The following is a 20044-nucleotide window of genomic DNA, read 5'->3' on the forward strand; positions in this document are numbered from 1 at the left end:
TAAATAAATTGTATATTCACTTTAAAGGTGCTTTAGTCATTTTATTTTAAATTGTTCACAAAAATACATGCTGAATATGTTTTAACAATTCTGAGTTAACTGCTGCATGACAGTTGCGCAGAGGCCGATCAGCTGTAGATGTTCATCAGCACCATCTGCTAAACATTTATCAACTTCCTACAAGAAAATGAAAGATTAGTAAGTAATTTCCCTTTCAGGTATGTATGCTGTGCTGAAATCTAGAAGATGCCTACTTACAGCAAGTTTTTCTGTAATAACAGATTTCTGTTTATCAGAAAGGTTATCATTTTCTACAACCCCATCATGAAGTTGATTTACAAGCTGAGTTGCTGCATGACCCTCATCTATTAAGTCCTGTAGCAGAAAAAGAAAATGATTTTGGTATGATTTCCATCCCTCCCCACCAGTTTAGTAAAGTGTCTTTACCTTTACCACAGCTTCTAGTTTGTCAAAAGAGCCACTCTGACATGCAGCAAATACTCCATCAATTGTTTCAGCTGGTATTACCTAAAATAATTAAAGAATGAATTAATTAAAAATAAAGCATAAAGTTTCTGGGTGAAGATGGTTGACTTGTTTCTCTGCCAAGCCTGTGCAAACTCCCTGGTTTTCTATGCTAGGACATGTGCCACTTCAAGCATGGAACTGCTACCTGATACTGAATCCATACATACGGAGTTGGGAGGGCAAAGAACTGACAAAGGGTCAGCTTTAACCCTTATGCTCATCTGGTCTCCAGACAGGTGATGGAGAAAGCTACTGGACCTGAAACAAACTCTGGAAACATCCTGTTTCTAAGATGCCACTAACAAAATGCAGAGATGGGTTGGTTTATGTTTCATTACAATACAAAATGAAATCTGAAGACGGGTGTGGCACAAGAGAATTCCTTTCATGATTTAATTATAAGTTGGATATGACCCTTTTTCCTTTATAAGAAAAGGGATATCTGTTAACATATCTGACATCTGTTAGATGTTAGATATCTGATATCTGCCACATCCCTGCCTGCCTGCAGCATTCTGCTAACTCCCAGAATGGTACAAATGTTTACATTGCCTCAAAATTCATGTTAAAAATCCCTAATGTATTTGGAGGTGGCACCTTTGGCAGGTGATAGGAGAGTGGAACCCTCATGAATGGGATTAGTGCTCCTAAAAAGCTCAGAAAGCTGCTTTTTGCCACAGGATGGTGCAGAGAGGTAAAGGCCATCCGTGAACTAGGAGTCTACTCAACTAGGAAGTGTGTCCTCAGGCACTCAATCTGTGGGCACCTTGATCTTGGATTCCCAGCCTCTGGAACTGATTTTTGTTTATAAGCCACTCAGCCTATGGCATTTGTTACAGCAGCCTGAATGGGACTAAGCACATAATACGCACTCCATATATATATAAAAATTAAAAATTTTCTAAAAGCCACAAAAAAGCAAACTAAAAATTTCAGAATATCCAGTGCTCTTACCCCAGCAATGTCTGTGATCACCTTTTCTGTGACCTCCTTTCCACCTGTTAATCGAGTAGCACTTTGAAGAAATGTAATGGCTTTCCTTAAGTCTCCTTCTGACACTTTAACAAGATGAGCTAGTCCCTGAAGAGAAAAAAGTTCTTTAACCTGTTAATGGCCAATTAAGGATGTACTGGGGGAAAAACAAAATCTATTTCCATTTTTGAAGAAATGTCAGTTCTATAGTGGCAGAATTCATGGAGACAGCCATGATTACATACAGCAAGGAGAATTCAAATTACAGTTAAGTTCTGTTACAATGAATAAGGGCCTATACATTCTATTACTGCCGGAATTTCATCATACCAAATTAGTCCTTGCAGTGGAGTATGGGTATAATGACAAGTGGAGTACGCTGTCATGCAGAGATTGGCTGTCGCAGAATTTGCATCCTAACATGAAATCTGCCTCAGCTTTCGGTCTCTGAAGTATTGACAGATAATAAACTTCTAGTAGCAACAGAAAGGCTGAACCAGTAATTCCTAGACATTGTTTATTTAGCTTAACTTTGCCTGAAGAATCGGCATCAGAAATTGAAGCAACACAAATTTGACTTTCAGGAAGTGCCTCTTCATAGGCATTCATCAAAGGAATTAGTAATTTACAATAGTAATAACAGTGATTACCTCATTGCTAATTTTGATATGTTCTTTATCAGCGATGTCTAGTAATCGCTGCTCTTGAATTTTATCTGACAGAGGTTTGAAGCGGAATTTAGAACATCTAGAGGTCAGAGGTTCAATTATTCTGTAAAATATTGGAAAAAACAAATCAGCGGCTAAAGAAGAAACTCCCCAGAAGAACTCATTTTTGTCAAGAACAAATCAAGATTTGATGGAGATAACTGATTCACTTTGTTACAAAGCAGAAACTAACAAACCTTTGTAAAGCAATTTTACCCCAATAAAGATGTTAAAAAAAAAAACAAGATGTGATGGAGAAACTAATGTAGCCTTGAAACATTTAAATTTTTTCTCTCCCTATTCGGGTCTATCAACATAAGGCTGCCTTGCATCCACCTTGAGGGCATTACACATACCGACTGACATAGTTACAGATGAGACAGAATCGGGTGGTTTTAGACTCTTTCTCCATGGTACGTCTTAAAGCTGCCTGAGCAGCTGAGGTCATAGAATCTGCTTCATCCAGGATCACAATTTTAAAAGGAGGACATGGCTTCCCACTGATTCAGAGAAACACAAAGGAGTTATAATTCACACATCATTATCACAATCTAATTTTAGAACATTCTCATCACCCCAAAAGGAAACCCTGTGACCCTTAGGAGTCATTTTTTTCTCTCCCAATTGTCCCAGCCATAGGCAATCAGGAATCTCTACTTTCTGTTTGCAGATTTGTCTATTCTGGACACTTCATATAAATGGAACCACATGTTGTCAACTTAATACATTGTCTTTTGTGATTGGCTTCTTTCGCTTAATGTTTTCGAGGTTCATCCATGTTGTTGTATATCATTACTTCATTTCTTTTTATTGTCAAATACTATGGCAAATGGATATACTACGTTTCATTCATCCATTCTTTAGTTGATGGATACTGGGTTGTTTCCATGTTTTGACTACTGTGAATAATGCTGATATGAACATTTGTGTATATGTGTATATGTTTCCATTTCTTGTCAGTATATATTCTAGGACTGGAATTGCTGGGTCATATGGTAACTCATAGGAGAACTGCCAAACTGTTTTCAAGATGGCTGCCCATTTTACATTCCAACCAGCAATGTATAAGGGTTCCAATTTCTCCACATCCTTGCTAATACTTGTTATTTTCTGTCTTTTTGATTACAGCCATCCTAGTGGGTGTAAAGTGGTATTTCATCATGGGTTTGATTTGCATTTCTCTAATGGCTCATGATGTTGATGAGCATGTTTTGATATGCTTATTGACCATTTGTGTATTTTCCTTAGAGTAATGTCTATTCAGATCCTTTGCCCATTTTTAAATTGGGTTGTCTTTTTATTATTGAGTTGTAAGGGTTCTTTTCTTTCTTTTTTTTTTTTGCGGTACGTGGGCCTCTCACTGTCGTGGCCTCTCCCGTTGCGGAGCACAGGCTCCGGACGCGCAGGCTCAGCGGCCATGGCTCACGGGCCCAGCCGCTCCGCAGCATGTGGGATCTTCCCGGACCGGGGCACGAACCCGTGTCCCCTGCATCAGCGGGCGGACTCTCAACCACTGCGCCACCAGGGAAGCCCCGTAAGGGTTCTTTATTCTTGATCTAAGTCCCTTATCATGTATGTGATTTATATACATTGTCAATCCAAGGTGGATATCAAAAATTGTGTTATTCACTTTCTACAAATTCCTAAGTGTGCTCTGATATAAATTTAAATATATGCCAGGTACCAAAAATTTAACCTTGGAACTTTGCAACCTAAGGAATATACACAGTTGCGTAAACACCCCTATTGAATTATTATTAGTAACAACTCCTTTTTCACTCAATGTGTCCCAGTTTGGACAAGGTTTTACATTGTCACCAACTATGAAATATACACTGAAGCTTAAGATATATGATAGGACTTTAAAAAAATAACATAATAGCAAAAATCAGGATTTTTATTATGAGTGTACAACCAAACCATCACATTTGATTAATAAATACTCCTTAGACAAATATCGATTAAAACCCCTTGACAGCTAAATAACTTAAAATTAGTTACTATAATGGAAAGGTCATTTCTAGGTTTAAATAATTTAGATAAAAATACAATCTAACATGAAAAAGAAGTTGAAAATCTGGCAGAAACATGTTTTTTAAACAAATACAATGACATGGCATAGAGAAGGGAAGGTGAGCTTACTTACTCTGAACGGCTTCCTGTCACAGTTAATTGGGCAAAATTCTTCACTTTCTCTCTAACTACTTGTATTCCACGTTCATCAGATGCATTTAACTCAAGAACTCTTAATCGAAAAAGTTCAGGCCTATGTCAAAATGAAAAAAAATTATGAAACATCATAGAGCATATAAGTAACCCAGGTTTATACCATATTTTAACATTTGTACATTTTTCAGTAGTTTAAAATACACCTAGTAAACAATATGAATAGAAGGTATACAATTCATTCTGTATTTTCTCTTTTGCAAAGGCATACAGTTAACATTCTGGCTTTTTTCCATGCATTTAAAAAAATAGATGATAATGTACTAAATTTTAAGTCAATTTTCCACTTTGGACTGTATCATAAGCATCTTGCCATGTCATGATAAACACTGTAAAAACCATTTTAATAGCTATATAACTTTCTAACCTAAGATTGTACCATCATTTAATTTACTTAACATACTTCTGTTATTAGACATTTAGATAGTTTTAAATATGTTACAATTTTAAATAATGCTGCAATGTAGCATATTTTGAATTATTTCCATAAAGCAGTTTGCTGTAAGGAAAATTACTGGATCAAAAATGAACAGTTAATTTTTAAGTGAGTTTTTTAAAAAAAATTAAAAGTAACTGTAGGAAAATCTGAGAACACAAAAGAAAATAAAAATACCTGGCACACACTGCCAAACCCTGTTTTGAAGACTTCCTTCTAGTTATTTTTCTATATATATGTGTATATTTTTTTTAATAGAAAAAAAAGAGTTGGGATTTCGTCTTTATTTTTCCTAAATAGCATGATACCCTACGCATTTTTCTATGGGCATAAACATCTAGAAAGCTCTGTGCATGTATTTTCTATTTTAAAACCACATATACTATTAAATGTGGAATTTATAGTTAAGTCCTTTTAGGTCTATCAAGACAAACATTTAAAAAAATATATTTTACAAGTTATATAATTTGGACTAACCTACTGTAGAACAACCAATAATAAACTATACTTAACAGTTTCATGATGACTACATCGCTAAGGATGATTCAGACTGGATCTAACTGATTGAGTTGTAGAATAATCAAAAAAGCTCTCTTAAAATTTCCTTGGGAAAATGAAAGTTGCTGTCAAATAAAATCCTCAGTTCAGAGCAGCTTCCCCTTTTGTCCTCCTTCACATTTCAACAGAACTGATTATCCTTATATATTTGGTGGTTTCAGAGGCACCTAATTATCTTCCTGTGTAGGATTTCAGATGTACCCTTAGGCCATATGCCTGATATTAAAATTCTGGATTAATTAAAGATAGGCTTTGTGATGTTGGTGCATGTTGCATAGATATCAGACATGGCTTCAGACATGGCTGATACGTGTCTTTTAACCTTAGGTAAAGGGCTCCTCTACTACAACAGTTGGCTAAGCTGAGACAGTCAGTCTAGGACTGAATAAGAAGGTGGCTCATAGAGATTTTCTGCTGTACCTGGAATCATACTGCCTCAACTACCACACACTCTTATACTCAGGATACTTGAGGGCAAGGAGCTGGCCCAGCCACTCGAGAGGCAGGCCCTGGCAAGTCCAGAGCAAGAAGGAACTCAAGAAGGGGTGGTGCGCATCAGTAGCATCAAATAGCAAATTCTATGACAGATGTGAACACGACCACTAAAAGTCATGAAACTATCAGCATGACTGGAGATAGGGTCTTCTGGTTTCCAAAATCATAATGAAAGAGTTAAAGTGATGAAAAAAATCACAAGGCTCCTTGTAGTACACTCAAACATTTGAACACGGTTCAGAATAAAGGTTACAAAAGATACAGGCAAGCTAATTTATTGGAGGGGAGGAACTGGAAATGGGTCAGCTGGATTATTAAAAAATTCAGAACAAAAACCCAACAACCTCAGAAAAACCAAATGCAAAGTTTTAGAGAATGAAAAGCAGTACCAGAGATTCTTAGCGTCAAGTCTTTAAAAGAGAGAGAGAGAGAGAGAGAGAGAGAGATTTCAACTTACCCAAAGAGTTCCCTAGCTGCTGCCAAAATAGTGGATGTTTTTCCAGTTCCAGGTGGGCCGTAAAACAAGAGATTAGGGAGCTGCAGAAGTTAAATTTTATTTTTTTAAAAATTGTATTCTGGCACAAATAGGTGAAAGTGACTGAAAATGTCTATGGAACAGTGCAATGACTTCCCTAATAGGGCATATATATCTGAATACAAGGATTTCTTAATATAACTGGTATCATAGTAATAACAGTACTAAATCCTGCTTTTTCACAAACACCATCATTTTTCCCTAAGAGATCTTTCTAATATCTTAAGCTGAATCAATATTTATGATTGTTCTACACCTAATCTAATACTTAGGTGGGATTTTCAAAGCTGGAATTAAAAACCTCTTATTTCTGAAGGGAATACTAGGCTTCTGTCAGTTCCCTGTCCCACACCTAGGCTCAGGACTGGGCAAGATGTTATATTTTATAAAGATGTCAGTTGCTTCAAAAGGAACACAGACCAAATTGGATTTGGCCAATACTGAGGAAAAAGGAATGAAAATGGCATACTGGGGCTTTGCATGAGCTAAAGTTCCAAGAACAGAAATATTAAAAAAAAACAAGCATCTTTTAAGTGCCAGGCCGTGGTCCACATCATGATTACATACCCTACCTGTAGGGATACCCGCATGTATCAGGGAGATTTCATCAGTGGAAGACAGGATAAGATTAAATAACTAGTTATCTTCTTTTATACCTTAAGTCTAGCTGGCTTGGCGCCTATCAAATAGGCAACTGATCTGTGGTACAGATTAACAAATGTACTAAATTCTAATGAGCACTGTAATTAAACTGTACATTCTTTTTTTCTTTTAATTTTATTTCATATTGGAGTACAGCTGATTTACAATGTTGTGTGTTTCAGGTGTACAGCAGAGTGATTCAGTTATACATATATCTATTCTTTTTCAAATTCTTTTCCCATTTAGGTTATTACAGAGTATTGAGCAGAGTTCCCTATGCTATATAGCAGGTCCTTGTTGGTTATCTATTTTAAATATAGCAATGTGTACATGTCAACCCTAAACTCCCAATCTATCCCCCCACCACCGCTTCCCCCCCGTAACAGTTAAGTTTGTTCACTAATTCTGTTTTGTAAATAAGTTCATTTGTATCATTTTCTTTTAGATTCCGAATATAAGTGATATATATTTGTCTTTCTCCATGAAACTATACATTTCTTTCATGTACGGAAATCACTGCACATAGGAAACTAAGCAGTATAGTTTATTTGCTTCCACTCTTGCCTAACCTTCCCCGCTCCCAGCCATTCATTCTTCACCCAAATCAGATGCCACTCTGCTTGCTACTTAAAGCTATTCACTGTATTCATACTCCATTTAGAAAAACAAAACAGACAAAAAAAGTCACCCTGCTTACCATAACCTACAAGGATGTCCATGATCTGCTCACCACCTCTCACACTTTCTAAGTTCCAACTTACAATGGCCTTCAACAGCTAAGCACTTTCTGGCCTGCACATATGCTGTCCCCCATGAGCTGGGGTCTGACTCCATTCTTCTGTCTGGCAACTCCTACTGCATTACAAGTCAGAAGCCTTCCCTGACCTCCCAATCTAAAGAGGGTTTCCTCTGTTATTCTCTCACTGGTCTTTGCTGCACTTGATGTAATTTGCAATTATTTATTGTTATTTATGTAACTGTTAGGTTTAATTGCAAAATACCCATTCACCTCACTATATGAGAAGCTTGAGAAGGTCAAGAACCTTATTTGTTCTATTCACATCTATATTCTCAGCATCACCTACAGTACTCAGTATGCACCAAGTAAATAAACCAACATATAAATGTATTAGTTAAAAGACTATTACTGTTACACTGGTAACATACAGCTTAAGATACAAACTATGAGATTCACTATTTAAAAACAAAAGCAAAAGCAAAACCTCCTAGGCGTCTTCATTTTTAAGGTTGTAACTGTTATTTTGATCCAACTACCTCAGTAGTTGTAATGATTCATCCAGTCAACTATTACAATAATTTAAATCCTTTAAAACATGGTTAAATTACTAAACCCTACATTATGTAACAGTCTGATGTATATATATATATATATATGCATTTAAGAACTGTACATGGACTAGCAGTTCTAAAAATTGATTTCTGAAAAATCTCTTATAATTCTACTGTAAAACCCTTTAATATAAATGAAGGAATGAATTTTTTCCTTTACTCTTTAGAGTTAAAAAAATTACTTCAACTTTAAGTTTCAAAAAACTTAAGTCTGAAAAGAAACAAATCATTAAACAAGTGGATAAAGAAGAAAGTTCTTAGTTCAGCCTCATAAATTAGATGGTATAAAGAACTGGATCATAATCCCACTACATTTGCCAAAAGAGTTGAGAATCCCAGCAATTAAAATACATCATGGGGCTTCCATGGTGGCGCAGTGGTTGAGAGTCCGCCTGCCGATGCAGGGGACACGGGTTCGTGCCCCGGTCCAGGAAGATCCCACATGCCGCGGAGCGGCTGGGCCCGTGAGCCATGGCCGCTGAGCCTGTGCGTCCGGAGCCTGTGCTCCGCAACGGGAGAGGCCACAACAGTGAGAGGCACGCATACCGGAAAAAAAAAAAAATACATCATGTCCTGCAATCTGTGTAAATATTACCATGCAATTTAAATTATATACTATTATAAAATTAAAAGCTAAAGATATTTGGATCAAATCAAAAAAATACTGGTAAAGAAAAAGATTTTCAACAGTTTTATAAATATAACTTCTTTCAAAATATATACTGTTGCAGTGTAATTCCAGGAAGAGACCAATGGCAGCAAAAACCAAGGAACCTCTAATTCAAAGCAGCCAGGTTGAGAGGAGGGAAGAAAATCTTGGGAATAAAGTAAAAACCACATCCCACTTTCACCTGCAACTGTTTCCCTTCTTCCACTAAGTTCTTAAAACACTTTATCATATACAATTTTAAATTGCTAATTCTTCATATGGTTTGTCTCTGAATTAATCTAAAATGCAAGTCACTCAATGACATTTTATCCCACATATCACAGCAGGGGACATGATGCCATAAGCAGAACTAAAGACTCAATTTTTTTTGTATTGTAGTTCAAACCAAATCCTAAAATTAGGTGAGCAATCATACGGTCAAAGAATCTTTGACTCTCCCTTATAGTGCCTATATCATTATCTATAATTCTATAATTTATTTTGCTTACGTGTTTATTCTTCTGTGTCTCTCCCCACCAAAATAAAAGCTCACGAGCAAAGGGACCTAGCCTGTCTTGCTCAATGATCTCCACTTGAGTACCATATAACAATGCCATAGAACAGAAAAGGAGATGCTCAACAAATATTTGTTGAACTAATCATCCATTGTACAAATAGTAATCAAGGGCCTACTGTATATACAGGATAGTATTTAAAGGGGGCCGGAGGCTATAAAGGAAGAGGGTGAATAAATTAAATCTCCCAATGACTTTAGACAGCATCTGCTACTCACATCAGCTCCTTCTAAAGACTTTTTAAGCACTGCAACCACTTCTTCCTGGAAAGCAACTTCATCCACATATTTTGGGCGACTGGAGAAAAAAGAGAGAGAGAAGTTATTTAGTGTATTATAGTAGCCACAGAAGTCTCTCCTTTTGCTAAAATATCAATGATAACTCTCTCATATCAGTATGAAATGAGAAACTTTCATAATTGGATGTGGAAACCCCATCTATATTTACTTTATGCAAATATATACTGAGGAATGAAGTAATTTTTCACTTTTCCAGGTGCATTGCTTATATCTGTTGTGCTTATAAAAACTATGCAAAAGGATTTTATAACATCACAAATGCCAACTGGTTCAAAATGTAAAATGAACATTTGCCTAGAAAGTAATATTATGTTTTGACAACGTGCCCCTAAACTGAAAAGGGAGACCTATTTAGCAACCTCAAGATAGGTAACAAAGTTACATATATGTTACTATGTTGTTAATGGGTTAATACCAATTTCTCCTATCACCTAACTGCACAAAAAATGCATACCTATTCACTTCATTGAGGGTTAACAAAATAACAAGCTTAACCAATATGGAGTGTAATTTTTGTCTTACATTGTTAACTAATGATGTTAAACGAAGTCATACTCCCAACCCTAAGTCAGGCTCTGTGCTTAGCTAACTAAACAGAAGTTTTTCTTTGATTTATACTTTTCTAACTAATCAGGCCAACGCTGGGCAGATATTTTATGTCAGATAATGTTATCTTGGAAAACCAGTGTATATTATAAACCAGGGTTTCATATTAAAATACCTGCAGAGTCCAGGCAGATAACAAGAGTGAAGAATTCGAGTGTAAGACAAGAGACACTAGTAGGGACTATGGTGAAGTGAGGAATATATGACCTTTCCAAAATGAGTAGTACACACATCCATCTAAGTGTCTTCAGGTGAGAACTTGCATCTAGTGCTGCCTAGTCTCCTGAGTCTGAAAATCTAGATTTTTCCCCTTATCTAATTTATTTAATGAAAAGTTTCTAGACTTTTATGTGAAATTTCCAATTTTTAAAAGCATTGTTGGTGCCAAACAAAACTTATGAGGGCCTTACTTGCCTTATAAGTAATCTGTAATCCTTTGGTAATAACTGAGGGTACACCAGGGGTTCCAACTACTTGTTATAATATCACTTAGCTGACTGAAATTTAAGAGCCACTTCAGGGGCTTCCCTGGTGGCGCAGTGGTTGGGAGTCCGCCTGCCGATGCAGGGGACGTGGGTTCGTGCCCCGGTCCGGGAAGACCCCACGTGCCACGGAGCGGCTGGGCCCGTGAGCCATGGCCGCTGAGCCTGTGTGTCCGGAGCCTGTGCTCCGCAACGGGAGAGGCCACAGCAGTGAGAGGCCCACGTACCGAAAAAAAAAAAAAAAAAAAAGAGCCACTTCAGGTGCTGTTTTTGCCAAAAATGTATAAACAAAAACTCAACAATTTTCAGCTATCAGTAATGAAAAGAGGAACAGATTATTTGGACTTAAGTCGAACTCCTAAGAGCTTATAGAAACTGTTTTCTTCACTGATGTATCCCAGCCCCAAAAACCGTAGACCTGAGTTACAGAGAAGGCTGTAGTTCATTCAGAAAATACGTGAATTCAACTAGATTATTCTAAGGTACATTTCAGTTCCAAGGTTCTATGACTTATATAATTGGGTGACTTTTAAGGCAACATTTAAAAAGGCAAATCATCCTCCTCTTAAATTAAAAAAAAAAGTGATCAAAACTGGTCAGAGAGATAATTTATTAACTATTTCAACAAAAACAAAAGCGTTCTTACTATTTTTCCACCCACGGAACAGGTTTAGCTTTCTTGTTCTCTCCACTACTTCTGGCAGTGGCAGCTACTCCTCGATCCTTAGTCAATGGTGGTTTACTGCTGATAGATGTGCCTTTTAGAAATGCCTGCATGGTTACTTCACCCTGACCAGGTGCAAGACAGAAAAGGAAAAGCTCTTTTGAAACCATCATGAGGAAGTACAGCCTGAAAGCACACTTAACCTTGTGCAAAGACATTCAAAAAATATTAAATGAAGGACATCACCCCATGACCTAGCATCCTTTGAATGCATTCTACTGAGGACTACAGGGACAGAAAAAAGGCCAAAGCGCTGAAGGAACTTAAAATCTACTTATAGGGACTTCCCTGATGGCACAGTGGGTAAGACTCAGAGCTCCCAATGCAGGGGGCCCGGGTTTGAACCCTGGTCGGGGAATTCGATCCCACATGCATGCCACAAGCTAAAGATCCTGTGTGCCGCAACTAAGACCCGGCACAGCCAAAATCTATAAATAAGTATTTTTTACAAATCTACTTATAGTGAGGGGCTTATAGAACAAAGTTCTATAACTTTAACAAACTTTTTGATAACTATGATGGCAATAATGGCCAAACTGTACATGGGTCTCAACAGTCTCTTCCGTCATGGGCCTAACTCTAGCTCAGACCCTGGAATGAACTCAGCAATTAGGAGGGACCAAAAATGAGAACCTCCACTTCTCTTGGGCCTAAAGCGCCACTGGAGAGCCTATTTTATGGGCAGAGCCCGTGCCTGCCTTCAGACAGAAGCTTTTGTGGGGAGGGGAAGGCGGGGGGCGGGGGGGAGGCGAGACACTGTTGTTAAAATGGAAACAGCTGTTTTTCTCATAGCATGCTCATTTGAAGAAACCAAAACAATTTGGAAAAGCATGAGGAGTTTTAAAAATTCAGAATCTCACCCAGAAGATAAGCACTATTAACATTCAGGTAAACGTTCTGCAGGCAGCAAAAGGCTGTTTTTAGGGATAGTTTGTCTGAAAATCCCCAGCATTAATGGCAATTCTATTTTTTTCACTGCTGTGTCTCCAGTGCCTGGCACAGAATAGATGCTCCATAAGATTTGGTGACTGAATTACCACTTATCAGACTCAGTTTCGCCTTCTGTAAATGAGCTAAGGCCCATTTCATAAGGCAACTGGGTCAAATAAAAGAATCGTGCAAACACACAGCTCTGTGCTTGGCATATGTGTATAATCAATAAATAAAATAAATTGTTAACATCTGTAAACAACTAAGGTTTTTAACGTTATTGGATTACTCAGTCCCTGCCACAGGCTGCCAAACAGTAATACCGCCCAAAGCAGGGCTCTGAACGATGCTAGACTGAGCCACCCGTAGACCAAGGAGTGCGCAAGAGGTGGAAGACATCACAGGGGCATCGAGGGCACAGGAGTAGAGGAAAGCGAAGGCAGTCCTCGCAATTTCTCCGGCTGGTCACCTGTTCTCCCCGGCTCCCCGCGTGTGTCCTCCGGCACTGCCTGGGCCTTTTAGCTGCACGTCTTGAGAGCTAGGACGCCACCGGCTCGTTCCTGAGGTTTCCGCAGCAGGGAAAGGACGAGGTGGTCGCGAAGTCTTAGCCCCGTTCCCCAAGCGGAGACTCTCAGGCCCAGGAAGCCCCGAGCCGCCAGAATGGCGGGGGGAAACCCTTACGGTAGCCGCCGTCAGCAAGCAGCCTGAGTTCCCGCCACCGAACAGCGGCGAAAGGCAGGGCGGGAACACGTCGCACGTCAAACGTCACTTCCGGCCTGCTGCGCGCGCCCCACCTTAAGGGAGCCGTATCCTCCTATTCTGTGGTGTTTAAGCTGAGACACGCGGACTCTCGGGGATGCTGGGGCTGGATGGGAATGAGTCCGGAGGTGTAAATAAAGCTCCAACCTGTCCCGACGTAGCCCTCCGACTAGAGGCTGCGGGGCAAGGGAACTTGAGAGCTGCCGTCTGTAGGAGAGGCTGGGGCCGAAGACCCGCCTGCTCAGCGGACGGGGGCGGGGAGGGCTCCGGGAGCCCTGACCCGCTAGGGCGGTTGAGGAGGGGCTTGTGGGCCTCGAATCGTGGAGGTCCACTCTCTTTTGTAGGTACGAGCCTGCAGAACCTGTAATTCATTGGCAGTCATGGGCATGTCACTGACATTTCTGCGGCGACACAATTCGGCCTGCAACCTGCTTCACCCCAAAGAAGGGCGGGGATTGGGGAGGGTGGAGTCTATCCTTCGCCAGAAGAGGGCGCCGTGAAGATCCCCGCCCTCTCCCTCCGGCTTGGTCGTCGCGGAGCAAACCGTGTGTGCTTTAAGGGCGGAGACGTCGGAAGAAGATGCCTTTCCTTGCCCTTTTGGGTGCATGTGGCTTATATCTCTATTAGTGTCTGCCCGTTGCTGAGAGGGAGGGCCTTGCCGCGCAGCTATGGTCAGCTAATCCCAGGGCCCTGCCCAGAAATTTGGTGGTGCAGACGCTCAATAAAAGTTACAAGATTGATAATGTTAACGCCACCAGGGTACATGCAATGTGTGCTCTAGGCAAGTGTTTGAGGCCACCCTTTTAATCTTTACCCACTGCTTGTCTTAACTCTGGAGTTTTCCTAAATGTTATTGAAATCTGAGCCTTTTGAAATGCTGCCTTCGCTGCAGACCTTTACTAATTACCCTAACCCACAGGGTTGATCTGGGTCTTCTCCGGATGAATGACTTTTTTTTGGCACATACTCATCATGACACTCACTGTTAACTTTACATGTTCATTTGTCTTTCAACAAATGCTTATGGAGTGCCCATACCTACACTGCGAGGTGCTGGGGATACGGCAGAGAACAAGCTGGAAGGTCTTGCCCTCAGGAGAGTGACAGTGTGACTTCTTATGCAGAGGAAGTAGGGGCTCTGAATATATACATCCCAGGCCTAACCTAATCCAGGGGTTAACCAGATTAAGGGTGCTTTGTTTTACTTTGTAACTCCCACAGGCAGGGCCTGGTACAATCTCTGGACAGTATAAAAAGCACACAGTTTACCTATCTGGTCACTGGTTTACATTGTCAAAACTCATCACAACGTACATTTAATGTTTGTACACTTTATGTAAATTATACCTAAATAAGGTTGATAAAAACAAAGATCTGTGAAGGTAGGTGGCATTCATTTGCTACCTGAACACTACAACCACACAGAGGGAGATATAATCCCATTTTACAAAGGAGACTCAGCCTTAGATGGATAAGGCTAACAGCAAGTAAGCAGCAAAGCCAGAATCCACATCTAGGACTGTCTGGCTCTGGAGTGGAGGCTTGTACTTAGTCACGAGGCGGGTCCAAGGCTGGCATAGAGGTGCCTTTAGCCTAAGTAGAAAAAAAGAGACCTGAATGGTAGCCTGTTAGGGCAACTGGTTTAGAAAAAGTCCCACGTTCCTTCAGTACAGTCAGCCCTATGATGGGGTGAAAGTCTTGGTGATTAGAGGTTGGGCTGCATTTCGGCCTCCACCTGCCATTCCATTCAGCTGGCCGTTCCATTCTTGAACACAACTATAGGTAGCATCCTAATCCAGGTATTTCGTGAGTTTATGTGTGCACGAAGTACTGTCTCTGTCACCAGAACGAGAAATGTCATTATATAAATACATAACATTTTTTTGTATTATACATGGGTGCTCACCAGTTACTAAATTTATAATAGCTTTTATTATTTTTTAATGGATATTCATTTAGTTACTATTATGGTACGATAATGTGGAAATTTGTGACATTTTTCAATGTTAAAAGAGGGCTTTCAAAAGTTGAGTACAACTCTACTTAGTATGTTGCCAAGATAGTACTGTACCTGGATTATGATTTATGGGTCCATTAGAAAAGGAAAAGACTTGGATGGAAATTAAGATTGCTGTCAGGAGTGGGAAGAACTAGACAGTGGATGGCCGTGTCATTTTTAAAATCAGGAAATGCAGGTGTAGTGGATGCTATGGTGTGCCACCTTTCAGGACTGAGACACTCACTCCCGTAGCTGCTTTGAGTGTCAACAGCTGACAGCTCTCAGCTGAGTCCTCTCTAGCAACTGTCCTGAGCCAAACACAGCCACTTTGCCCAAAGTCACTCTTCTTCCTTGGGGCAGTCCACCTCCAAGGACAAATCTAGGAGAGTTATAAAGGCTAAGCCATTTCGCCTTATGTGGCACAACTCATGGATTGTCGCAGCCCCAGATCTCTGTGCACTTGCATCACAGTACAACCTCTGCCCAGTCCTGCTTCCCTGACCCCTCTCAGGTGTTGGTCTCTAGAGTACCACTTAATTAAAAACCTACATGCGAATCTCAAAATCTCAGAATCTGTTTTCCTAAGGAATTCAACCCATATGGTTGCTACAAAAAGTAGTCCTAGAAAAAGATTCTAAGACGAAATTTTGAAGTTGGATCACCTACCAGCCTTCTGGTAATGAGAAGCCCATCTCCGGTGACAGTGGGGACTGATAGCCCCTGGAATGGTATGGCAAAATGGGATGCCAGTGGAAGGGAATGTACTAACAGAGGGTAAATCCCAGATGTTTTAGGGAAAAGCAATTATAAGAACTTTGGAGTTGGATGGCCACTGGGGGAGGCGGGGCTTGTTAATTTATTAAATGAAAGACTGACAGTGATTAATTGCCAATTTCAGCCCAAGTGTGAAAGCCAGAGGATCTATTTGACAGCTTATAAAATGATTCACATATCCTGCAGCCAGAGGGCAAAAAAATCTGGGGCTGGACCAAAAAACTAAATTTTAGGAGTATCAGAGTTCCAGAGAAGTTTAAATTCTCAGCCTCACCAAGTCTGCCACACTAAAGTCAAGGCCCTGACTGGGAGAAAAATGGGATGCTGATACCTGAAATGAAGTCACCTGGGTTGATGTATTTGAAAATCTTAAATTTCCCTATTTCCCTGAATGTTTTTGATCTACAGAAGTAGCTCCTTCTTCCCTGTTAGAGGCTGATGCTAGGCTCTTGGGGATGTATGTATATGCGTGATGACGTAGAGGCTTCTGCCTTGTATACGTCTGCCCTTACCCCCAACCATCTATTCCACTTTCCACTCGCAACCACCAGAATGATAGCCAGGATTAAGTCACAAGGTAGCCCACCTGGGGAAATGCTGTGATGGCTCAAGGTAGAAGAGGACTATATGGAAGAGCTGCAGGACTGCAGCGTGAACTGGCAAAGCAGGAGAGCATATATGGGACTGCGCTGGATGAAGAGGAACAGAATACGCAGTTGGAAAAGGGGGATAAACCTACAACACAGGATTTAATAGCTTGGCAAAGACCCCAGGTAATAGTATTTGGTGGGCCCTTGGAAGCTTGGAAAAAGAAATAGCCCACACTAAATAGGTAGAAATGCCAGAACTACAGTGGTAAACACTGGCGGAAGAAGTCAAAAGACTCACAGAAGTAGGATATACTACGTAAGGCCAAAAAACCACTAGCCAGCTCAGTTCTTGGGATACAGTGTTCTTGTCCAAAGCGATAAGGATCGTGCTGATGAGGAGGCCTCCAGCTCAGTGGTGGGCTGTCCTCTGTAGACCAAGGCTGCTGGTAGCAGATGCTGGGACAGAGCAGGATTTTCTGATAGCAATGGAGACAACAGACTTCCAAAATAACAGAGGCCAGATGGCAATGCTTAACTCTCAAAAACAAGATAGGTGCAATTGTCATCATGAGTGGCGAGGTCAGAGGCAGTCACGGAGGTCTGACTCACAGAGAGCTCGGGAGGTGGTTGATACAGCACCACATCCCAAGGGACATGACAGATGGGCAGCAAATGAGACTATTGCTCAGTCTATATAACCAAAGCAAGGAGGCTGAATGCAGCCACGATAATAAAAAGTCATGATCACTTTCTAAGTTTCCAGACCTGAGCCAGTTCTCTGACCCAAATTCCACTGACTGATGGAGAAACTAGGTCCTTATGAATCATAGCATGCATGTAACTGAGCGGGACCGTATGAGGCCTTCCCAGAATAGACCCCCACTCGTGTCCTCCGCCTGCATTTTGCCTGCAGAAAAACTTTAGTTAAAGAATAAATTTAATCAGAGAAGTGAGGAAATGCAGAAAGAAAGGAAAACAGTCAAGCAAGACAAAATAATAATACTTTAGCCATTAAACAAAGTCAAGGACCTTTAGTTCTTCCTTAAGGACTATAGATAATATTCTAAGCCATGTCCTTTGAGCTGTTTTGCAGATACTGAAACCCCTATCAGGTGGAAGAAGTTAACTGTATGCTGCCCACAAGCATGTAGACCCCAGACCGGTTGGAGAGAGGTTGACGTTGACTCCCAAATACTTCACCTCCAACCAATCAGCAGAATGTCCACGAGCTGATCACGCCCTGCTTCTTGAACACTATGAGACTCCTCACTATCCCCTCCAGGGTGGGACACACAGTTCTGAGGGCATTAGTCCATTGTGGCCCCCTTTGCCTGGCAAAGCAATAAAGCTATTTCTTTCTACTTCACCCAAAACTCTGTCTCCGAGATTTGATACACCACTTGCGTACGGAGGCCGAATTTCAGCAACCTGAGTAGAGATTTCTTCAGTCCTTGCCCAAAGCCATTTATTCATGAGACTATACACTGCGGGGGGGGGGGGGGAAGAAGGATACAAAATCCTTTCAAGGACAGTTGGATACAAGGTGTGAGTTGAGGAATGCAGGGACCCAAAGCATCCTCATAACTCCCTTGTTGGAATGGGTGGATAAGGGGTCAGGTAGTAAATGGAGTTTGGACTCAGGTCTGGCTCATGGTAGGTCACTGGCTCCACGGACTCACTCACTGATCATTTCCTTGGTTCTCAAAGGAATAACTGGACTAGCCATACTTAGGTACTGGCAATAACCACATTGGTTCCTTGTCCTGTGCAGTACGGGCTAGTAGCGAAAACCAAGTAGAAGCCTTTGAAATCCCCTTACCCTCCCCAGCCAAGATGGTAAATCAAAAACAATACCATATGAAGTATATGGCTAATATAAGTGCCACCCCACTCCCACTTAAACACCAGAGTCGGCAGGAGTGGTGGTTCTCATCACACACCTTTTCTATTCATCAGTATGGCCGCTATAAAAACTAGATATATCCTGGAGGATAGCAGTGGGTTACCATAAAGTCAACCAAGTAGTAGTCTCCCAATTACAGCTGTGAGCTAGATATGTATCTTTGCTAGATCAGGTTAAAATGGCCTTAAATATATAGCATATGGCCATCAGTCTGATAAATGTATTATTTTCCATCCTTATCAGAGGACCGAAGCAGTTCACATCCTCATAGGACAGGACACAGTATCAACTCACAGTGTTGCCTGGAAGCTAAATCTGCCCTTTGCCCTAATATAGTCTTAAGGACCTGGGCCATCTGGACGCTCTGCAGAAGATCACATTGTTTACTATATTAAATGGTCAAATGAGTAAGAAGTGACAAATGCATTGGAAGACTGGATAAGACACGTGCATTCCGGAGGGCAGAATAAAGACTAGATGAAGATTCAGGGGTCACTACTTCAGTGAAGTTTTTAGAGATCCAGTGGTTTGGGGGGAGCTGGAACATATCCTCCCATCTCCACTGCATTAGGACAAATCATTATCTCATATCTCACACAACTAAGAAGAAAGCACGATGCCTGGCAGGCCTTCTGGATTCTGGAGGCAGCATGTTCCATATTTAGAAATACTGCTCTCACTTATTTCCTTAGTGACAAGGAAAACTGCCAACAGGAACGGGTTGTGTAGCAGATCTAGGCTGAGGTGCAAGCATCCCTGCTCCTGGGGAATACAACCAGTGGGCTACACAACCAGGTAGACTCTATGGGATTAGAGTTATCTGGGGTGAGAAAAGATGCCACGTGGAGGAGAGCAGAATCACAGCATAAGGCCCTGGGGTCCTGACGCAAATCTATGCCATCTGCAGCGGAGAATCATTCAGAAAAGAGATGCTCCTCTGCTAATGGACCCTGGTAGAGATTATGCACCTAACCATGGGACATGAAGGGACTGAGTGTCCAGATTTGCCATCAGGAGCTGGGTTCTGTCACATTCACCAAGCTTTAAGGCCCGGGAGGAGTCTGCAGCATTCCATCATAAGGTGGAGGTGGAGGTCTGGGAACAGCCATGCATAGGACCAGAGAATACAAGCTAGCTGCATGAGCAGGTGGCCCAGGCTCCCATGTCACCTACACTTTGTACCAGTGCCTCTCTCTCAGCTCATGTTTGATTGTGTATTGGTTTTCTATTGCTGCATAGCAACTTTATAAACTTAGCAGCTTACATTAGTACATACTTACTACTTCCCAGTTTTTGTGGGTCAGG

At 40.9% G+C, this 20044-nt stretch overlaps 1 protein-coding gene across 1 annotated transcript; it reads right to left on the bottom strand.

Annotated features, from left to right (window-relative positions):
• Window positions 1-20: 20 nt before the first annotated feature.
• Window positions 21-13479, bottom strand: RFC4 (replication factor C subunit 4). Its single transcript, XM_004278473.2, has 11 exons — window positions 13184-13479; window positions 11707-11849; window positions 9892-9970; window positions 6380-6459; window positions 4354-4473; window positions 2564-2707; window positions 2151-2271; window positions 1483-1608; window positions 448-528; window positions 259-375; window positions 21-177 (listed from the first exon to the last, which is right to left on the bottom strand). The coding sequence occupies exons 2-11, from the start codon at window positions 11835-11837 to the stop codon at window positions 82-84; spliced, it is 1095 nt and encodes a 364-aa protein (XP_004278521.1). The 5' UTR covers window positions 11838-11849; window positions 13184-13479; the 3' UTR covers window positions 21-81.
• Window positions 13480-20044: the final 6565 nt, after the last annotated feature.

Source organism: Orcinus orca, chromosome 5, assembly GCF_937001465.1.
Source record: "Orcinus orca chromosome 5, mOrcOrc1.1, whole genome shotgun sequence".
Lineage (NCBI taxonomy): Eukaryota > Metazoa > Chordata > Mammalia > Artiodactyla > Delphinidae > Orcinus > Orcinus orca.